Below are 22,872 nucleotides of genomic sequence, written 5' to 3'. Positions count from 1 at the left end.
TAAAAAAAAAAAAAAAAGTACTATGAGCATGTATAGACACGTATATTTATCACCTCCTCCTTCACAGTGAAATTTTGGTTACAAGCTAAATATCCTGAAGCAGAGAGATTTCAGAATATCTCTACCATGTGCCTATGAGACACATTTAGACATCAGACATTAGGGCTCTCCATACAAAGATACTACTGAAAACTATAAAAAATAAACTTATTGGATATTTTTTAAATAGCACAAAATAATACATGAAAGCAATCTTGTTTAAAAAAAAAAAAAGAAAGAAAAAGAAAAATGTCTCCAACAACACAGAAGTAGAGTGCATAAAAGGTGAGGGTCCCTGCTTTACACACTGCAAATTCATTCCACTGGCCAAAGGCCACCATAATTAACTATATGAATCCTTTCATTTCTTCTTCTATTTACATTTTTTTAAAGATTGTTTTTAAAAACATAGCTTCAGGGCTTCCCTGGTGGCTCAGTGGTTGAGAGTCTGCGTGCCGATGCAGGCGACACGGGTTCGTGCCCCGGTCCGGGAAGATCCCACATGTCACGGAGCGGCTGGGCCCTGTGAGCCATGGCCACTGAGCCTGCGCGTCCGGAGCCCGTGCTCCGCAACGGGAGAGGCCACAACAGTGAGAGGCCCGCGTACCGAGAAAACAAAAACAAAAACACAGCTTCACACTATACAAAGCACACATCAACTAGCGTTTTGTTTTTTACTTAACAATATATTTTGGAGATCTTTGTTGTATCAGTACATACAGATGTTTTCCACTATTTTTAGCAGCTGCACAGTAGAAATGCAGGGCAGTTTTTATTTTTGCCAAACTAACATTTAGAAGCAACTTGATTTTAAAACCCACTTGAGTCTATAACTGTACACAATTAAGTACATAAAAACATGTAATGTCAACCCTTTTCAGTGACTCAAGGAAAAATCTTTAAAAACCAAAAGCTGTACCTATACAGAGGGAAAATGCATATCATATATTTGAGTATTCATATGTTTTTTACAATGCAAAAATATTCTCCTTATAAAGAACTATCAAAATCTCATAAAAATAATAAGCATGTAACCCTAAGAATGACATTCTTTGGCAACCATATAGCATCCCATTGATCTTTCCTCATTATATGACTTCTTTTAAGCCACAGCTAAAATCCCCAACTGAAAATACAAATAACTCTATAAATAGCATCTTTCCTTGAAGTTCAAACTTCCTCATCTTTATTCAATAATCCATACAACTCCAGTGATTAGTTCTGCTGTGGGGCTTAAACCATAACATACAAATGGCATAAAATAGGCTAGCTTTGTCCTCCTTTCACTTAGTTATAAATTTACTCTGAAGGTTCATTAATGAACAGCACAGTCACAAACACCCAAGCTGTCATTATGCTCCTTCCTATTAAATTTACAGAAGCACTTACTCTACTGTCTGCACATCTCTACAAACAGGCTTTGTAAAAACCACACATCTAGATCGGAACTGATCTTTATCAAGTTTCTCCCCCCTTGCAAACTGCCCAGTCCCAAAGAGTTTATCATCCTCTGTTAAATGTATAGCTTAGTGAATGAATGAACATTCAATCTATAGTTGTGTCTTGACTGTGTTGAATACCCATTTCCCTCTGTGTCCTATTTCTGTTTCCCCAAGACTGTAATTTCCTTACTGATTGCTTTTCCAGCGTTTAACTCAAGTCAAGACCACTGTGTTTGGACTAGATTTGATTTCATAGTCATCGCATCTGGGAATGGCAGGCAGAGAAACACTTTCCCTTGACCCCTTGAGACAAGATAACATGTCCTGCTCTGCGAAGATGAATCCAATAAGAAGCATCTACTAGAACCTAGGGGTAAGACGGGAATAAAGACACAGACCTACTAGAGAATGGACTTGAGGATATGGGGAGGGGGAAGGGTAAGCTGTGACAAAGTGAGAGAGTGGCATGGACATATATACACTACCAAACGTAAAATAGATAGCTAGTGGGAAGCAGCTGCATAGCACAGGGAGATCAGCTCGGTGCTTTGTGATCACCTAGAGGGGTGGGATAGGGAGGGTGGGAGGGAGGGAGATGCAAGAGGGAAGAGATATGGGAACATATGTATATGGATAACTGATTCACTTTGTTATAAAGCAGAAACTAACACACCATTGCAAAGCAATTATACTCCAATAAAGATGTTAAAAAAAAAAAAAAAGCATCTATTTAACAGAGGTAGGTCCAGGGAAGAGAGATAAGCAAGGACACAAGTAACAGAATAGAGCTGCCCTAAGAAAGGCTTCATGGGAGAGAAGGGATACTAAGATAAACTTCGAAGGATGTTAGAATTTCTGCAAGCTTTTTCAAGACATCTTTCCACATGTAATCAATAATGTATACAGTGTAAAGCTGTTTAGGGAAAAGAGAGCAATAAAGCAAAGCTGAAGCATAAGAGGGTAAAAACTGGGCAGTGGAGCTGAAAACTGTAGGTCAAGAACCTGGAAACAGTAAAGACCTCCTTATTCAATTGCACAGACAGAGGAACCAGGGGAAAGACATCCTTATCCCTATGAGGTAGATAGGACATAATCTGACCTAAAACCTCAGAGACTCCCACAAAGTGTGACTCTCAATCCTCTGTTGCCCTGCAGTTACTAGCAGTATGAATCTTAATACAAATGACATCTACAATTTGCTGCAGGAACAGAGTGGGAATTAGGAAGGCTACGTCTGTTCCACTGTCAATATTCGGAAAAAAGAAGGTCCAGGTGGGTGTATAGTGGCAGCTAAGAGGAAAAAAGGAACACTGGCTCAATCCTTGGGCCATAAGCAAACATTGACTCCTGTAAATAAAGACACAAAAAATACTCCAATACAATTTAAAAGCAAACAAACTGGGAATAATGTTTGTGGAAAATAAAGCCAAAGGTTCTTATCCTTAATTCATAATAATATTCATAATAATATTTTGAATATTAAAATATGAATAGAAAACATAAGGAATTTTAAAATTTTTAAATTTTAAATTTTAATTTTTAAAATGAAAATAAAAAATAAGGTTATGGATTGACATATATACACTAATATGTATAATACTAATAAGAACCTGCTGTATAAAAATAAAATAAAATAAAATTCAAAAAAATATGATTATGCTTTTTCTTTAAAAAAGGAAAATTATTTTAATAACAATCTCAGTGTTGGCAAAAAATAATTTTTTTGTGACCTGTGAGTAAAAATTCTGGAAACAATCCGACAAACTGTATCCAAAAACTATTTGATTCAATAATTACCCTTCTCTATTACTCAGCTATAAAAAGAAACAAAATTGAGTTATTTGTAGTGAGGTGGAGGGACCTAGAGTCTGTCATACAGAGTGAACTAAGTCAGAAACAGAAAAACAAATACTGTATGCTAACATATATATATGGAATCTTAAAAAAAAAGTGGTTATGAAGAACTTAGGGGCAGGACAGGAATAAAGACGCAGAAGTAGAGAATGGACTTGAGGACACGGGGAGGGGGAAGGGTAAGCTGGGACAAAGTGAGAGAGTGGCATGGACTTAATATACTACCAAATGTAAAACAGATAGCTAGTGGGAAGCAGCCACATAGCACAGGGAGATCAGCTCGGTGCTTTGTGACCACCTAGAGAGGTGGGTTAGGGAGGGTGGGAGGGAGATGCAAGAGGGAGGAGATATGGGGATATATGTATATGTATAGCTGATTCACTTTGATATACAGCAGAAACTAACACACCACTGTAAAGCAATTATACTCCAATAAAGATGTTAAAAAAAAAAGAATCCTTAAACAGAAAAAAAAAATTACCCTTCTAAAATTATATCTCTTGAGAAAAAAGAGAATTGGACAGCAATGAATTCATAAAGCTCTTTACTACACTGTAATCTGTAATACTGAAATGTGTAAATAACCAAACTCCATAACAACAGGTAAACGGTTAAATTAGGGTACATTCATAGGATAAAATACTCAGCTATTTTTTTAAATAAATTTATTTATTTTTGGCTGCGTTGGGTCTTCGTTGCTGCGCACGGGCTTTCCCTAGTTGTGGTGAGCAGGGGCTACTCTTCATTGCGGTGCGCGGGCTTCTCATTTGCCGTGGCTTCTCTTGTTGCGGAGCACGGGCTCTAGGCATGCGGGCTTCAGTAGTTGTGGCATGCGGGCTCAGTAGTTGTGGCTCACAGGCTCTAGAGCACAGGCTCAGTAGTTGTGGCGCACGGGCTTTGTTGCTCTGCAGCATGTGGGATCTTCCTGGACCAGGGCTCGAACCCATGTCCCCTGTATTGGCAGGCGGATTCTTAACCACTGTGCCACCAGGGAAGCCCCTCAGCTATTTTAAATAGTATTTTTGAGAATGCTGAAGTGGCATGAGAAAATATTCAAAACCAATAAAAATATAAGCAAATGTAAAATTATATATTTGATAATATTCCAATTTTTAAAAAATATTTTTATATGCATGACAAAAAGCCTGTTTTAGGGAAGTAGGTCCAAGATCTCATCAAACTGACTATGCACCCACAGTGTTCAGGATAACTGGGGCCTCCTCCCAGAAGTCCATCACAGGTCATTATACAGCAGGTAATTAACAGATGTTGAATTAAACTTAACGCCAGTCTTAAGAAATCTGGTGGACACTGATTAGTGGTTCCAGGCCTTCTGCTTCAGAGACAGACACATTGAAGCAGAAAGCCCAGAACCAGAGTTACACTGAGGACGACTTTGTCCACAGACCCTATTAAGACAATAAGCAGCTAGGAGCTGAACACATGATATCCACTGAAGACAATCCCTTCTGTAGTGGTACCTGTTTGGCTTTATCCTGTGGAATTTCCTTAAATAAGAAGCACCATTTACTTCAAAGCTTAATGATTATAAAGTCTAGGAATTATAAAGTCTGATTCAATCTGCTATCATGTCAATCAGTTCCAGAAGGTAAATGCAGAATATAAACAGGGGGAAAGGGGGATCTCTTAGAATGAACTCAGTCCAAACTGCATTATATCAATCTAATAAAAAGTAAACTCTTATTTTACTTTGTGCTTATTGAAATTCTAGGTTTGTAAACTTCCCAACCTCAAAATGTTTCTTTGAAAACACAGAGAATTGCATCGCCCCAATTTTCCTGGTAAGTAGCTACATCAGTTACTCAGTAACGGAGTATGGACTTCAGATTCTCCACTGCACAACTCAAAGGGTGGATATTTCTAGAAATATGGATCTGAGCTTCCATTTCCTTGTCTTCACTTTCACTTAGGCTGCTCTGACAGGCAGGATCACCGATGAGAACAAACCATAAAGTGGTAAACGGGACCTGTGAAGGAATCTGTGTTCACTTTTCAGTCCAGCCCTGAGTGGCTGAGTACATCACAGACTGACTTAACTTTGCCACAGACACCTTCCATCTCTATTGAGGTGCCACAGACACCTTCCATCTCTACACAAATACATCTGTGTAGTAACTGGGCAAAAAAGCACCATGAATTGATCATAAGGCAACTACACTACAGAAATGCCTTTTAAGACACACTGCTATAGTGTAAACCGTGTACAAATCTGAGAACAGCAGTTTATCTGAGAGGCCTTGGTCAGGCTTACTCAAACTAAACACTTCAGGATCTATGATCCAGCACTTATTCAGAGGTGCTGAGTGTAAACAGCACCAAAATTCAAAAAACCTTCCTAAAATTCTCTCTAATGAAATGTGAAATACTAAAGTATGAAATCACGTTTTCTAAAAATTATGACCATGTACCCAAATGGATGTGGTTTTAGAGACATAATCTAGACATTTCAAAACTTAAACATCAAGTCACTTACTAGAGCCAATGAGAGGGAAAATATGTAACAGAGAAGAGTTTCACACAGGAGCTGAGCAGGGTTTGGATTACTGCTCTCTTGGTTATCTTTCCCCTCATCTCTGCCTTCAATCCCCTGCCAAGACAGCCTCCAATGTGTATCTTTATTGGCAGATTTAATGCTACTTTTGTTCTTCTTCAGCTCTACTCTAGCATCCCCCCAAAACAGAAAAGTTTGCACTTAACTTTTTAAATATAGATTGTATATGCTCTTTGGTTGTTTGCTTTTAAGAATGACATAAAATTAAGAGATATTTTAAGCACCATCTGCTCTCTTGAAACAATGGGCAATAACTTCCTGATTGTCTTACTTCATGTACGTGTTTTAAATCTAGAGTGTCCTTTATGATTATTGCAGTTGGCATTTTCTTATTTTATGTAGCCTTTCTTGCCTATATCTGTACATAGCAACCAGGCTGGGTTTTATCTCCCCTTTCTGCCATTCCTATTTCAATTTCCCATTATCATATAACTGTTGACAAAAGTCATTCAGTTACTTTTTCCTGTCATGTCTTCCAAATTCACTGGGATAATCCTTTATGAGGACACAGAAATGCAATTCTAAAGGAACTTATTAAAATTTATTTAACCAATCCAATCCTTCAAATATGAGGACACAGTTAGAAATGCTGTCATTCAGTAAAACAGAAACTATGATGGCATTAACTATCTCCCAGTATTAACTGCGGTAGAATAAGCTGAGATGCTGGTGTAGGCAGGGCCCGTCAACAAAGACAGGGCTGGAAACGTGCAAGTGCTCCAGGTCCACCTAGCCTTCTGCTCTGCACGGGGGAGGTGGGGGGAGGGAAACAGAGCAATGAACTAAGGCATTCGTTTTCAAAGTCCTAATTTGTTAACGAGATCTGTGCAATGAACTCTTATGCACTACTGTGGTTCTACGATGGCCCACAAAAAAAATCCACGGCAAGCACCTGTCCTACTCTATTGGGATAAGCTAGAAGATTTTTCTAATAAATATTTACACTCTAAATGTTTTACTTGCCGTAAATGAAAGATGTATTAAAAGGAAAGCTGTTTAAAGACATTGGAAAACAATGTGAACAGCATTGATTAACTTTGTGTAAATTTTTTAAAAGATAGAGACAGATATATGCTAATATTTTTGAAAGGATATACAAGGAGTTGTTAAAAGGCTTTACCTTTAAGGAAGGGACTAGAAAGGATGCCATTAAATATTTTTCTGTACTCTAAGTTTTTTGGCCATGGACATATACTAATGTTTTATACATTTTTTTTGTTGTTGTTGTTGTTGCAGTACGCGGGCCTCTCACTGTTGTGGCCTCTCCCGTTGCAGAGCACAGGCTCCGGACGCGCAGGCTCAGTGGCCATGGCTCACAGGCCCAGCCGCTCCGCGGTATGTGGGATCCTCCCAGACCGGGGCATGAACCCGTGTCCCCTGCATCGGCAGGCGGACTCTCAACCACTGTGCCACCAGGGAAGCCCACTAATGTTTTATACATTTTAACAACAGGTAACAATACAAAGAGTCATCATGATTTCCTTTCAAATAATTTTCTGTAAAATTAAAAGGATTCTAGTACATGGCACACCATAATTTACTCAATGATTCCCATATCATTGGACATGATAGTTATAATTCAAGTTTTGCTGATAAAACTAGCACTACAACAATCATCTTTGTAAGTGTACTTTTGCCTGCATTTCCAATTATTTCCTAGGAGTGTAAGAAATGGATCAAAGGGCATGGAGATGTTGAGGAGTATTGATACACATTACCTACCTGCTTTTCAGGATACTTATCCCAATTACACCACCACCAACAGAAGTACAAAGTGATCAAACAAGTACATTCTCAAGAGTAATGGGAGTTTTCCTTATGTCTTTACTAATATGATAAGAAAAAAAAATCCTTCAGTATTACTATGAATACTACTGAAGTCTGAACAATTTTTTAGTTTTCAAAGAAACAGGTTTTCATGCTATTTCAATAGTCATCAGAAGAGTCCAATTTTTTGTTAATTAATACTTAAAATTAAAGGACAGAATACACGTTCCTGAGAACTGGGAATATAAGAAACACTGAATATTATGACTAAGCCGTATAAAAATATAGTTTATGAAAATTTAGAAAGTTGCTGGAAACAACCTATTCTTTTCTCTTAATTCACATATGTATGCAGTATGTAAAAGTCATGTCTGGACGAGAGTCAAACTTAGCAGGAATCTACAATGTCCATGATGGTTTTCTTTCCAAGAATTTACAACACATGGTCTTTCGAATTCAACAGAGGGCCCAAGAGACACAGTATGTTTTTGAACACATAAGCAACAGCTCCTTCAAACGTCTCCTCTTGGCAATCTGGCCCACAGAACTCCAAATGCTGCCCTCATTTTGGCAGAAAGTAAAAGTGAATGAATGTGAGAATTCAGTAGAAATATATAAAGCAATCCATCTGCCCAGCCTGCTGTTAGCACGTATGCTGCAAATACTATCCCCATAGCCACTGTTTCTCAGCACCTCAGGCCTGAACCCCACCAGTCTTCCCCAAATAGTATTAGGGAGTTCCCTGACTTAGAAATGACCATGATGAATGGCTTTTTAAAAATGTACTCAGTGAGAGAGGCATGGTGCTAGGTGCCTGCCCCCATTGTGGCCCCCATCCTGGTGAGGCACCAGTTAAAGCCCTCTTTACAGGTAGGAAAACTATGGCTCACAGATGCAGGTTACACAAGTACCACACACAGAACCAGAATTCTAACACGGCTCTGTGTGATTGGGTTGGGTCTTTGTTTGCTTGCACTCAAATTAGCCATCAAAGCACTTTAACTAAGGAAAGAAATACTCTGGAGATGGAGCAACAAACACTTGTATTTCTGACAGAGTTATGAAAAATAAAACACTGGCCTGCTTTCTCCAGGCTTTGATTTTAAACAGAAGCCTTTCAGCTCTCTAACCTGGTGTCCAAAGCATGGGCTTTAAGCTAGGTCTGGTCCCCTTAAGATCGCAGGCTGGAGACTTCAGTGCTTCCTTGTCCTCATTTAGAGAGACGAGTCTCCCATTACTCTCCTAGGGCAAGCTGGCGGTTTCCTCTATTTCTCCACCAATCCTACCCTCCTTTCTATTTGGCCAAGATTGGCCCACTGATCTGATCCATCATCGCTGGAAAAGGAAACGGGAATTCTCTTAGACCAGCCAGGCCCACCACTGAGCCAAGGTCAATTCCCCAAACTGGAATTCTGCAAGAAAGATGCAGAGGAAACACAATCCTAACCCACCACACATCTATCCAGTCCCCACCACAACTCTGCAAGCCTCCTTACAGATTTAATTTCATTTATTTTTCAGAACAACTTAAAGAGGCTATAATCTCCATTTTACATATGGGAAAAAGGCATTTAAAGAGGTTAATTAAGTACTTGCTCCAATCACACAGTTAGTAAAAGGAAAAGGCAGAATTCAAGTCAGAGCCTGGCCAAGCCTTGAACTTGTCCGCCTTCACTGCACAACAATGCCTCCCTAATATATGAGGAAAATGAAGCTCAGAAGAATTACATACAGCCTGAGAGGGATTCAAGACAGTCTGTTAGTCTCCAAAGTGTCAGCCGCCTCCACTACCCTGTGTCACGTCAGGAGTGATCCTGATGGCAATACTAAGCAGATCATGGAATCTCAGTAACTACTTGAGCTATATTTCTAATGAAGCATCTTGAAGGGAGATATAAGATATAATTAATTTTATAAAGCTAACTTTGATATTATACATGGAACATAAGGCATGCTAAATTTTTCTGCTTTAATGTTTTTCTAGCCTTTTACTAAAAGACTATAAAATAATAGCAATGTTGGTAAAATACATACGTACAATCCTCATCGCCAAAATACTGCTAGTTATGATTATAAAATAGACAGTTCCCCAATATTACGATTTTATTTCTTCATATTTTTAACAACACTAATTTGAAACTTCCCTTACTTAGCTACTTATTCATTGGTCATACTCAAGTATGATAAAAATCAAAATATCAGACAGTAAGAGAAACAAAACACCATCATAAAACTGCACTCAGCATTATAAATAAGCAAGAGGCATACAAGTATCGATATTGCTCTCACTTAAGGACAGCACTTGGCAGGATCAGCAAACTGATCAATACAAATGAAAGACAAAAATAATGCCAGATGGAATTAGCTGTGAGCACTAAATATCACAGATAGAGCCACAAGGAATCAATCAGTGCTCTAAGGTATCATGTTGGAAATCATCCCTCCAGAGTATCTGGAATGTCCAGAAGATACTCTTGCTTTACCTTCCTCGTTGCAGAATGAGGCAAAAAAAAATATTACTAGGCATAGTTTGTAGGGAATAAAAGCATAGTAAATTTAAAATGCTAGGCATGGCTGAAAGAGGGAGAGAACCAAGCACTGGGCTTCTATATGATATCAGACTTTTTTAGGGTCTGCCTAACTGGGGGCACCTTTCCTCTTTGAATTGTCTAACGCTCCGATTCTTCTAACTGCGAAAGTGCGGAAACGTTAAAACAGTAATAGAGATTAATCAGGGGTTTCTTCACCCATTCTTTATTCCCTTTGATATTTAAATATCAACACCCTGTTCAGCTACTACCGTCATTACTTTCAACCTTCTGCTTGAGAAGGGGCTCTGGTGAGAGAGTGTTCCGGGGCTGCAGCCCCCGTGGGAATTTCCAGGCTACAGTTCTGACAAGCGGTTCTGAAGAGAGGTGTGTTCACGCTTTCTATCATCTTGCTCACAGCAGAGGGAGGATAGACTGTGGATCCACAGATTAAAGTCTAATTATTGCCACTGACCTCAGTGAAATCCCATTAAAGCTCTCTTTTGATTCAAAGAGGTCACAGCAAATGATCTAGTAGGCAAGATGCCTACATCAAACTTCAAACTGGGCATCTGCACATGCTGCTTTTGTTCAATCAGCAGAGAACAAGTATCTTGAAGGAAAGGGAACAGTGACCTTGGTTGGCATACCTTATATAAGAAGTCCTAATTCACACTTAGCTCTTCTGTTGAGAAAGAAAAATCACTATGTGGCTAGGCCAAGGGTTCAGACCCCACCTGAGGAATTTTCCCGAGTCCTCCTATAACTAGCTTTTGCCGTAAGTTACAGCATTGAATCAAAAGATTATATAGATCTTTTGAGGGAGGTACTGTGTAAGAACAAACAATTAGCAACCAGATCATAAAGTTATCAAGTGAATCCTTGTTAGGATTAATCACTAGCAAGCGGTCGTCCCCATATTCAAATCCAGCCCCACTAGCTACAAACTGTGCTCTCTTTACCCCTCGCCATGCTGCCTCCTAATCAACATGTGGACATTTCCACCACAGCTTTTGAATAAATTTAGGAACAGGACCACTATTTCAACAGTACAGTCTTAGCAAGGCAAAGTGATTTTCCCAAAGAAAATCAGCTTATTGGTGTGAGAAGAACTGACTTTATTTTAATGGTCCATGTTTCCTTTTTCTTAGGTTGTCCGAAAACCTTCCAAATCGATCATTTCCCTTCCTGCTATGAAATCTTAGGCTTCATCATCTGAATTGACGTGATGAGTTAAGTTGTAAAAATGGATGTCACAAATGGACTGGAAAGCTTTAGGTTCTCAGAAGAAAATTTTTAAATGTGGTAAATTTATACATTACATTTATATATAAATTGCATTTATAATTATTTTGGTCTGTTTGATAGAGCTGCCAGTGAACCTTTAGCTGAAATGTAAAAAAGAAAACATCAACCCAAACAACAAAGGCCTATTTAATTCACTAAAGACCACTGGTTCTCAACCCAAAGCATCCAGCAGACTCACCTAGGGGGATTTTTAAAATGCAAATGCTGTATCCCTTCACCAGAAATTCTTATCCTATTGGTCTGGGTGGGTCCATGCTTTTAAAGCTCCCAGGGTTGAGAACAGCTGCTGTAGACTCTAAATGTGGATCAACTGACCAGACAGAGACCACACATGTCTTGTTTACTACTTTCTTAACTGAAAGCACAGGGCCCAGCACATAACAGGTGCTCTCCCCAAATGACTTTCCATTTACTTTCCTAGCTTCCTTATGGTTTGGGTTGGCCATGAGATATAAAAGTTTTTTCAGGTAGGGTTCAAGGAAAGATTTTCCTCCCAGATAGAGGGACGAGGGTGAGCCACATTTTTGCATTGTCCCCCTCCTTCCTCCTTGGAAGAAACAATGTCTGCAGTAAGCACAGCTATAGTGGCAAGCTTGCTAATAAATACCCTCCCACGGAGGAGAATGAGACAGAAGGAGGGGAAGAGCATGAGACCTCATGACAGTGCTGAGATACACCAACCCTGGGGCCACCTGGCTCCGAATCCCTCAAGCGAGGAAACCACCCCTTACTAGATAAACCATTGCTTGTCTTCTCAGTGGTAGTTGCAGAAGGAGGAAAACACAGTAAACCCTGTGTGGGAGAGAATGAGAAGCTGTGGGGAACCAGGAAATCTGTTTGTTATAAATGCTGGGGGTGCCCAGAGCCCAAATGATTCTCCCATTATCCCTCTGTTCCCTTGAGGGGCTGGCCAACCTGCTTCCCTCAAATACTGCCAAGGTGTTCTTCCCACTACTCTCCTAGAATTCTGGATCACCACTGACCCGAATATTCACTCCCAACTTCTACCGTCTTCTCCAAACGTTTATCTAGGACACAGCCTTTTATGGAATTTTTTACTATGTTTACTGTTATAAACACTGAAAAAAAAAAACAAACAAACATGGAAAAGGCAAAAGAAATGGTAAACAAAAAATTCCCCAAAGCTTCAAAAAGTGCTTCAATAAAATTAGGTCCCTGATAATCATGAAATATGTCAAGGTAGGAGCATAATAAACTTTGTTCTGATTCTCTACATACACACCTTTTTGTCCAGACTGATGCCTCAGGATCCCCCTCACTCCTCAAAATGAAGAAGGAAGTAAAGAACCTTTGTTTTTCCCCAACTTAATCAAAGAGTAGGGTGGTCAAAGCCCGAGAGGTAACGATGGGCTAAAAAAGAATTCATAAGTAGGTTGATCAACAGATCATAAGAATACAGAATAAAGTGTCCACTGGCTTTAAGAACCCAAACAAAAACAAATGCCAGAGAGAATCACCACCACCTGGTGGTGATTGTCAACTACAGCTTACGTGGGACAGGATCATTCTGAAGCCTCATGTATCTTAAAAGCGATCCTACAAATCACATACTTGGCTGGCACCTGTTTAACCCACCACATCCAAGGAGATGAATCCAGAAGGATATGGGGCACTAGGGGGCCAACCTTCTGCCTCTAATCTCAACCTCACCATCCTCATTTTAGGCATCATCCCAACTCCTTGGTTTGAGAAAGGGGGCTAGTAGAGGACAGAAGACATGCATTATCTCTGAGACGGCAAGAAGTAACATGTGTGAAGTGCCCTGCACAACGCCTGGCGGATTGTGAACAATGTCGGCTACTACTATCAAACTAGATGAAAGGAGAATGGCTTAAAGACAAATTAATTTTTCTCAGTATAGGGTACACATTATTCAAAAAGCCAATTTACTTTTTTTTTAACGTATTGAGTTAACTAAAGCCTCAAAAACAGATATTATCTTGATTTCAGGTTAGCAACTAAACATCAGTGTCATAAACCATATACCTAGTTCCATTCAAATCCCATAATCCAGCAAATTTAAATTAGCACTGAATGAAATCAGGCTCCCTATCTCTGAGGACTCAAGCCCCAAATATGTCTCCTGCAGACACAATATATACTAATCAATTGGCTCTCCTAATAGTCTACTTGAAGTCTCAGATTTTCTGAATCCCACAACTCAATACTTCATCAGAACAAAATGGGGACATAATGTGACTATTTTCTTTCTTAATACCTCTTCTTGATACATAAATACTAACTTCCCAGTTAGAGTACAAACTCCTAAGGACATGACTTTGTATGCTTCTTTTTCTCTACATGGTATTTTCTCTTCTTTCCTTTAAGCTCTGTAAAAAAGGCAGAGGAGAGTCACTCATCAGCACTACTATGTTGTACCGCCAGGACCCAGGACATAGAGACAAAGTAGAGGTAAAAAGATAAAGTGCAGAATATAAAATCACTAAACTCCCGAAGTTCATATTTTATATGCCATACCAGACACTTAAAATCAGAATGCCAAGAACTGTTAAATGAGCAATGTGCAACACTGTCTACATTTTCTTTCCTTCACAAGCTGTAAGAATAGAGAAATGTCACTACACTGGTATTCTACAATCCAAAGCATATTAAAATATAACCTGGAGACTCACTGTTAAAATGATTCCTGATTACTTTAATAAAGACCGCCCAAGATTAAAGATTTTTTAGGACAACTGCTACCTGACTTAGGAAAAACCAAATTTAATTTTAGAGAAGGATTGAAATATAAAATAAAATGAACCCATATCATGGTTCTTGCATGAAAGACAATTTAATAGTTGAAATCCCTTCCAGATTAAAAGGAAATCAATTTCAACATTCTATCATCTCTTTTTAAACTTGTTCAAACGTTTGAGAATTCAAATGTCCGAATGCTTTAAAGTTAGATAGTGAAGTAATGCTCTTGGAGTTCATAAGAGAACATTCCCAGCTCTGCAGTGCAATTTTTCAACTTTCTGGCATATCATGTTAATAGATTATCACTTAAAATAAAATTAATGTAAAATATGAGATATCATTTTGGAGTCACCAACTATTACCTTTCCTTCCAAGAAGATAATGTTATTTATCATGCCACAGATAAGTCTCTCATGCGGCACACACTGTCATAAATACACTGCTTCTGATGGTGTAGGCTAGATATGACTGTCCCCCAGACAATGATTCGTTTTTACTCAAGAAAATCAGTACAGTAAATAACTTTTCTTCCCTTAGAGACAATCATAGTGCTGGAGGCTGCTGCAACACAAAAACATAATATCTTCACAAATGTCTCCAAACAGTCAAGCTGAAAATCTAAGCCAAAGTTTCATTTAACAGCCTGTCAGTTTTCTGATGTGAAGCTAATGAATGCAGTGGCAAACAAATCCATCAAACCTAACATCAAAACAACGGCACTTCATCCCACCAAACGGAAAAATGAAATACAACCTGCAGGCCAGCTCTCTGATCCGTCCTAGCTAGGAAGCAGACCTGTGAATGCCACCACAGCTGCTGCACAGAAGTTACCACGGACTCCATTTCACCACAGACAGAAAGAACGTTCCAGGAACAGAAAACATTCATCTCGAATATACAGCAATATCTTAGTTCAACTGCTATGCAATCTGGTAGATATTTTTAAATCTCTACTAGAAAAAAATATACAGTGTTTCACTCTAGATTACTCTGATATTCAAAGCTAGAAAAATGCCTAAAATAACTGGATGATATGTTCCACTCATACTATAGCTTTGCAAATGGAGGTTTATTAAAAGCCCTTCTGCTCTTTATGAAAGCTCCTTGAAGACAAAGAAAACAAGTCCTTTTGTACAATCACGTAGCACAATTTCTGTTCCAGAGAAGAAACTCACTGGGCACTCACCAAAGCTGAACTCTGCCTATAAGTAGGCATATGGGTACGTGGCCACCTGGAACATTCCTCTCAATTTCTTTCAGTGAAAAACCTTAATTCTGATAAATTAAATGGGGGGGGGAATTATACAACTGCTTTCTTAGGTAGGTGGGCCCTCTTAAGGCAAGGCCCTTCTCTTCTGGAGTATCATGCAGGATTTGGCTTGCTATATTTACTAGGTCAAGGCAAAAAAGAGCTGAATGATCCTAAAGAGAAGAGAGGGAAAGATAGAAACAAGAGGAACGGCAAGGCCAAGGGCATTAGCAGGAATTTTTAGAAACAAGGATAGTCAAATTAAGTTGCTATCATGGCTCATTTCTACCTATGTCTGTTACCTAAGACCTTCTCCACAATCTAGGCACAAAAAAAGCCTTATGTGAGAGGTGAGGCAGTTTGGGTAGATAGTATAATAAAGAGCCGTCTGGACTAAGTGCTAGAATACAGGGAACATACCGACAGGCAGTAGAATATCCACATAATAATTATTGTTGTTATTATTATTATTTAGTTGAGAATATCAAAGGTTCAGGAATTTGCTGAAATTTGGAAGACGAGTATTTGGGATCACCACAAATAATGGCATGGAAGTTCTAGTCAATGTTAGCTATACTTTAAACAAAGAGAAGGTTTCATGAACCAATACCACATACCAAAAGGTCAGTAATACATTCAAAGGAAATCCACAGAAACCCCATCTCCTGTCCTGCTCCAGAGATGCCACCAGAGGTCAAGTAGCCAACAACAAAGGAAGCAGTCCTGGATCCCTTGCAGTGCCAACTCTACCCTCACTTCTGGCTCCCATCAAATAGGTCAGCCTCCAAGTGATGAATTCACAGATACATACATGGTGCCTGGTATAAAGCAGACAAGCATTACCTGAAAAAACAGAGCTCTGTCCCCATCTACATTAAGCCACCTGAATGGCTTAAAAGGTTCCTATTAACCAAAGCCTGCTGGCTGTTAAACAAAGACCACCAATAATATCAGTGAACCTGGGGTTATCTTTCCAAAATTATTTTTAAAATTAAAAAATAACCTCTGGGGGACTTCCCTGGTGGTCCAGTGGTTAAGAATCCACCTTCCAATTCAGGGGACGCAGGTTCGATCCCTGGTCAGGGAACTAAGATCCCACATGCCATGGGACAACTAAGCCCACATGCCACAACTACTGAGCCCGCATGCCACAACTACAGAGCCCACGCGCTCTCAAGCCCGCGCACCACAACTAAAGAGAAGCCCGCATGCTGCAACGAAAGATCCCACATGCTGCAACGAGGATCCCGTGTGCCACAACTAAGACCCGATGCAGCCAAATAAATTAAATAAATTAATTTAAAAAAATAACCTCTCGTTAACAGCTCTTGTCTATGTTATGAAATTAGAAATATTGGTTTGTAATATATGAAATATTATCAGTAGAGATCCTTCACTCTGCACCACGTTAATTAATTAATGCCACACCACAGATACTTTATCAGATGATTTTATATACTCAAATCAACATGCGACGGGTAAAGCAGATGTCATTCCCCAGTGCTTCAACTATAAAAAGTATGCCACTATTTTTTAAATTATCCCCCCTAAATGCATAACTCATTATCACTTGTGAAAAATTACTGTTTTTTAAATAGTTATCATTTAGAATGAATTGAAGAAGACAAAGAATTAAGACTAACCAATTTGGCCATCATCAAAGTTAAAAGTCTTTAAGTACAATTCATAATTAATTCACTATACATTACATTTGTCCCCAGCAAAACACAAAAACTGCCCAATTTACAAATTTTCCTAAGATTAAAAATTACACATGTTCACACACACACGTAAATACACACACACACAATACAGTAAATTCATAAGGTTGCCTAAAGAAACAGAACTTGAAAATCAATAAAAATATGTGTCAAATAAGGGATAAAAGACAATAAAATCTTCCCTCAAAATGCCATCACGGCACATTATAACGTAAGCAAACTTAATTTAGAATAGCCCAGAAAAACATTAATACTGAGGAATAAATTTAAGAAAGCCTAAGGATGTTTTAGTGAAACATTCAAAATTGTATCCAAGATTAGTTTCCTATTTTTATGCAGAATAACCAAAATTCATTACACGAATCAAAGTAGATCCTTTTTTTTTTTTTTAATTAATTTATTTTTGGCTCTGCTGGGTTTTCGTTGCTGTGTGCGGGCTTTCTCTAGTTGCGGTGAGCGGGGGCTACTCTTCCTTGCAATGCACGGGCTTCTCATTGCAGTGGCTTCTCTTGTTGTGGAGCATGGGCTCTAGGCGTGCGGGCTTCAGTAGTTGTGGCATGTGGGCTCAGTAGTTGTGGCTCGCGGGCTCTAGAGTGCAGGCTCAGTAGTTGTGGCACACGGGCTTAGTTGCTCCGTGGCATGTGGGATCTTCCTGGACCAGGGCTCGAAACCGTGTCCCCTGCATTGGCAGGCGGATTCTTAACCACTGCGCCACCAGGGAAGTCCCAAAGTAGAGTCTTAATACGTCACCATGTCAGTTATCAGTTGAAGCTCTCTGTGGTAGGTAGAATGCTGACACCCACACCCCCCACCCCCACTTGGTTCCACCCCTAACAGCAAAGATATCCATGTCCTAGTTCCTGCAATCTGTGAATATGTTATTTTTTATGACAAAAAGGATTTTTTGGATTGCTTGCTCTGAAATGTAGGGGACCAAAGCAAGGACCTGAGAGAGGCCTCTAGGAGCAAAGACCTGGTTGACAGGCAGCAAGGAAACAGGAACTCAGTCCTACAACTGCCAGGAACTGAATTCTGCCAACAATCTCACTGAGCAAGGAAGTGGATTCTTCGTCAGAATCTCCAGTAAGGAATGCAGCCCTGCAAGCACCTTGAATTTTGCTGGTTAGACCAATGTTCAACGTATAACCTACAGGACTAGGAAACAGTACAAGAGTATTGTTTGCAACCACTAATTTTATGGTAATTTGCTACAGCTGCAATAGAAAACTAATACATTCTCAGAATAGCACCACCTCACCAAAAGTAAGGAAAGAGTGGAGACAACACCTAGAAACATCTCAAACACATGTAATTACAATTTTAAATTAACCGGCCCAAACTGCATTATAGCCATTGAATATTTTGTACCCAGTAAAAAAAAACCAGAACCAAGACAGTCATATCCCCTGACTAAATTGAATGATATAAATCAACACAGCATGAGTGGATACCCACATAGCTAAGTTATTTTCCTCCCAACAAATCTATGAGGTAGAGAGGGATTTTTAATCTATAGGAAGAAACGAAAAGAAGAAATGACTTTCCTGATGTTCTCTGGCTAGCAAGAAGATGAGCTGGGCCTCAAATCCCTGCCTCTTCCACTACGGGGCTCTGCCTCCTAACAGCCCCACAGGTCTGGGCTCCATCAGCTGAGAGAGACCTCAGAGAGGACCACTCCTGACCTCTCTTACTTGGTCACACTCCACTCCCACTCTGACCACCCAGAAAGGTGGAAATGCACTCAGGACATTTTAGTCTTGGGAAGAAGCCAATACTCAGAATTAGAACTGAAAGTTGTAGTAAACAAGAACCAACTAATTTTTCTGGTGACTGACAGCTGGGATAGCTGACTTATTATGTCAATGATTAAAGATGCAAACCATAAAATAACATACCTTGTTATAACCTCAGGGCTATGACACTGTTTTGATGCAGATACAAGCATTACTTTTCTGCAAAAGCACGGCAGTAGCTGACCAAGGTATGTACACCGGGCTTTCTGTTTTTTTATTAGGTTTACTGTATTATGAAGGATGCGTAAGGGAAAGAAGTAGTTCAGTTCTGCTCCTTTCTAAATTACCCCTCATAAATAAAAATTACTTAGAACAGAGAAAGTCTTCTAGCAGGAGATTTCTTTTATGTCACGAATTCATTCGAATGCTTTCTGAGTTGCTATACTTTTATTTTAATATATTATACAATTTTCTAAATACCTGTGTAAAATAAACCTAGAGTTGTCTTCCCTGAATATATTTCTATCCAAGTTCACTCAATGGTTCCACATGAAAGTTTTATCAATGTAGAATGAATAGTATTTGCCTGGACCATGCAGTGGCCAAGATAAGGCTATACAGGCTGTATGTGCCATTTTCCCCCAAATATATGTCAATTTTACATACTCTGTAGTAAAACACACAGTTTCATTAAGAAACTGCCCTCTGCCAGCCTGTACATCTGCCTTAAAATCCACAGGAAAGGAAGCAATCTAATAGGAGCTACCATCACTTTGAAGATGTCCTCTATTTAACGCTGCAGGGGGGCAATTAATGAAATTTAACACAAGTTGCTTGTGAATGAAAATACACAGTTTGTGAACTAAATTAAATATACTGAGCAGGAGATGCAAATTTTTATACCAAATTTAACATTAAGATATATTACTTGTTAAAATACATTCTATACTATTACTTTCAAAAAATTCATTTCTACACTAAAGGCAGTTTGAATTATTTCTTCTTACCATCCTCCCTTCACCTCTTGTTAACAATTTTACCACTTTCCTCTGTAACTAGTTGTTTTCTAAGCCATGGACTGAACTCTAACATGGAAGGAGCCACATCTACCTAATATGGAGTCACAGGGAGCCACCAGAAAATCTCACGAGAAGACTGGTGGCTTAAGAAAGAAAGCACTGGTTGCTTAAAATTACCTCTCAAAGTAAATTGCTCCACATTAATCTCAAAACAGGAAAACACTGCTACAAATATTAATATAGCCTATGTAAAATAAATATATCTGTCTGGAATAAATTACTATGGTGACAAGCACACAACATCATTGAGGAAAAAAATAAATGCTGCATGTGCTCTTAGCTTTCCCACTATAATAATCAGAATACACATTTAATTTAAGCGTTTGGGGCATAACTTACCAATTTAGCAACCTTCCCATAGTCAATCCATCTGACAGTAGCAAAATTTGTAGATTCTGCACAGTTGAAACCATGATTAAAACCAGCATGGTAGCCATATGGGAAAGTGATCATAAATTCGCCAGCCTCCTGGGTGATCTGCAGGGTAGAAAACATATAATATTTCCCAATTATAAGACTTCCCAAATTGCAAATACAGTTAAAATGTATTTCCTATTAAAAAAAAGAAAAAATATGATGTCCGAGCTATAAAAGAAGTCCCCCCAGATCCTTTACTTAATCCTTTAATGGTTTTTCAGGAGACTTTTAAAAGAATTTTCTAAACAGGGTGTGACCTTCTGGCAATGTAGTTCAATCATTCAGTCCATGATCAAAGAAATTATATTCTATTTGAAGATGTCTTTGTTTTATGTTATTCAAATAAATTTGTTCTTATTAGCATTCAATATGTATATTTTAATACTTTAAAAATTCACATTACTGGAATTATATAACAGGACTATCATAACTGACATTTTTCAAGTTAGAGCTATAAAAACTTTGATAACACACGCTGAATATTATGAATTCTTGTTGCTAAAGAGTTGATAGTATTCACCAAATTATCCTTTCATAATACTTACAAAACATTCAATTGACTTCATTCCATTTAATAGTAAAATTTCTACCAAATAGTTATTCAAATATATGTATAATATATAAGTATGTATGAGTGGGTGAGTGCATTTTCAAATATAATTAAACTAGCTTGGGTAAATAAGCCAGCAGCCCAAAAGCAAAGATGAAAAATGTATTCAGTCCATTCCTAATTTTCAGATTACAGAAATTTGGTTTTTTTATAATCACCAAAGCATACAAAACACACCATGAGCTATAGAAATACAGTGAAGCTAAATTTTTCAGTGTTTTTTTTTTAACTTGTCTACTCAATGCTAGACTATCAAATATATAACTCACTGATTCATTCAGTTACCTTGGTTCATTTCAGTCCTAAAATGTTGATAAATGAATATGTGAGTATGCACTTGTGTGGAAACATACAGGAGATACACTGTATAAATACAGGTGCACACACTGCAATTCAGTTACCATTTTAGGAATGCTAAAATGTTGTGTGTGGAAGTATTTTCTTTCTCAACAATTCTGAAATTTAGCTCATCACCCCCTCCCCTGTGACACCCCAGCAGGTGTTCTATTGCAATGAGTGGCAACCCAGCTGCCACCTGGCAGGAAGAGAATGGCTTATCAGTGTTCAACATGGTTCCAGTTCCATCATTCTGAGCCACGTTGAGAACAAAGCCTGATTCTCTCCTTTCCTGGTCTCACTGAATCTCATTAATTATAATTGTCCTTGGAAACTAGGCACTTCCTTGTACCATGTGATAAAACAAAACTCACTCTGCTCAACTGTTTCTAGCCCTATAAGGTGGAGGAAGAGGGTAAGTCTGTTGTCAGTGGGATAAGGAAAGTAGCTTCACTGCTCCACTGAATTCCACCTACAATCCTTCTCTACTCTCCCTAGAAAACCCTGTTCTTGCCATGTTGAAAAGTACCTGTTCCCATTAAATTGGACCCTAAATGTTATGCCTCTATATAATTTCTAGAAACAGGTCAATCCCAGTTAGCCAAAATATAAGGCAAATTTACTGCCTCTATGTAACAAACTGATATTTAAAAAAAAAAAAAAGATATAGGGGTAGACAAGAACAAGTCCCTTTTATTTTAAGACTAACCAAGCATCATAATTCCATATGGCAAAAAATGTCAGAAAGGGTAGTGTACGTAATCAAAAAGCAGAAATTAGCTATTTGTTAAACATACTTTTTCATATATATGTACGAATATGTACAAATTCACTGAAAGAAGAAGAAAAAAATGTTAGTCCAACTGCAAAATGATTGCCTAAAGAGAGAAGGTTAAACTGAGGAGGAAGATTGTGTTATTATTATATATAACCTGTACTGTGCAAAGCCCCTCATATAGATCATCACTTTTCATCCTCATAGTAGCCCTATTAAGTGGTACTATTATTATCCCCATTTTCCAGATGAAGAGACTGAGGCTCAGAAAAATTATGTAGTTTACCCAAGTGACGGAATCAGAAATGAACTTGGGAAGTATAATTCTGAAGTCTGTGCTACTCTGTCCCAGGTTACATTATCATCATCAGAGAATAAGCTCCTTGAGGAGCACACAATCATCACACACCCTTCATCAAGGTGGAAGGGGAAATGCAGTATTTCATATGAAAAACTGCAACTGCCAATCAGCCCTCTAAATTGCTGGTGTCTCACCATCTGTGGACGAGCACTCATCCTTCCACTTCCCACAAAAGCCACGAAATGTCCCATCCTCAAAAGACCAGATAAGAGCCTGGTGCATCTAGTGATCTACCAAATAGCACTTGAAGAGCCTCGGCCCAGAAAGGAGTGTGAGGCACCTGCCTCCTTCTCCCCAAATTTGAGAAAGAAGCTACAAACTCCAAAGGCCTCCATCCTGGGCAAATGAGCCAATCCCGCA

The 22,872-nt window shown here is 38.7% G+C and overlaps 1 protein-coding gene across 6 annotated transcripts in view; it reads right to left on the bottom strand.

Moving 5' to 3' along the window:
- The window catches only part of KDM4C (lysine demethylase 4C), a 409,962-nt gene that overhangs the window by 269,606 nt on the left and 117,484 nt on the right, over positions 1-22,872 (bottom strand). For all 6 annotated transcript variants that reach the window (XR_009564329.1, XM_030877155.3, XM_030877156.3 and 3 more), the window contains one exon: positions 20,353-20,490. Coding sequence is in view for 5 of the 6 variants with exons in the window: in XM_030877155.3 (XP_030733015.1) it covers positions 20,353-20,490 (138 nt within the window). In the remaining variant the exon portion in view is untranslated. The remainder of the gene's footprint in view (positions 1-20,352; positions 20,491-22,872) is intronic.

Source organism: Globicephala melas, chromosome 6 (genome assembly GCF_963455315.2).
Source record: "Globicephala melas chromosome 6, mGloMel1.2, whole genome shotgun sequence".
Lineage (NCBI taxonomy): Eukaryota > Metazoa > Chordata > Mammalia > Artiodactyla > Delphinidae > Globicephala > Globicephala melas.
The sequence above is the reverse complement of the archived record's forward strand: the minus strand, read 5'-3'. Positions and strand labels throughout refer to the sequence as shown.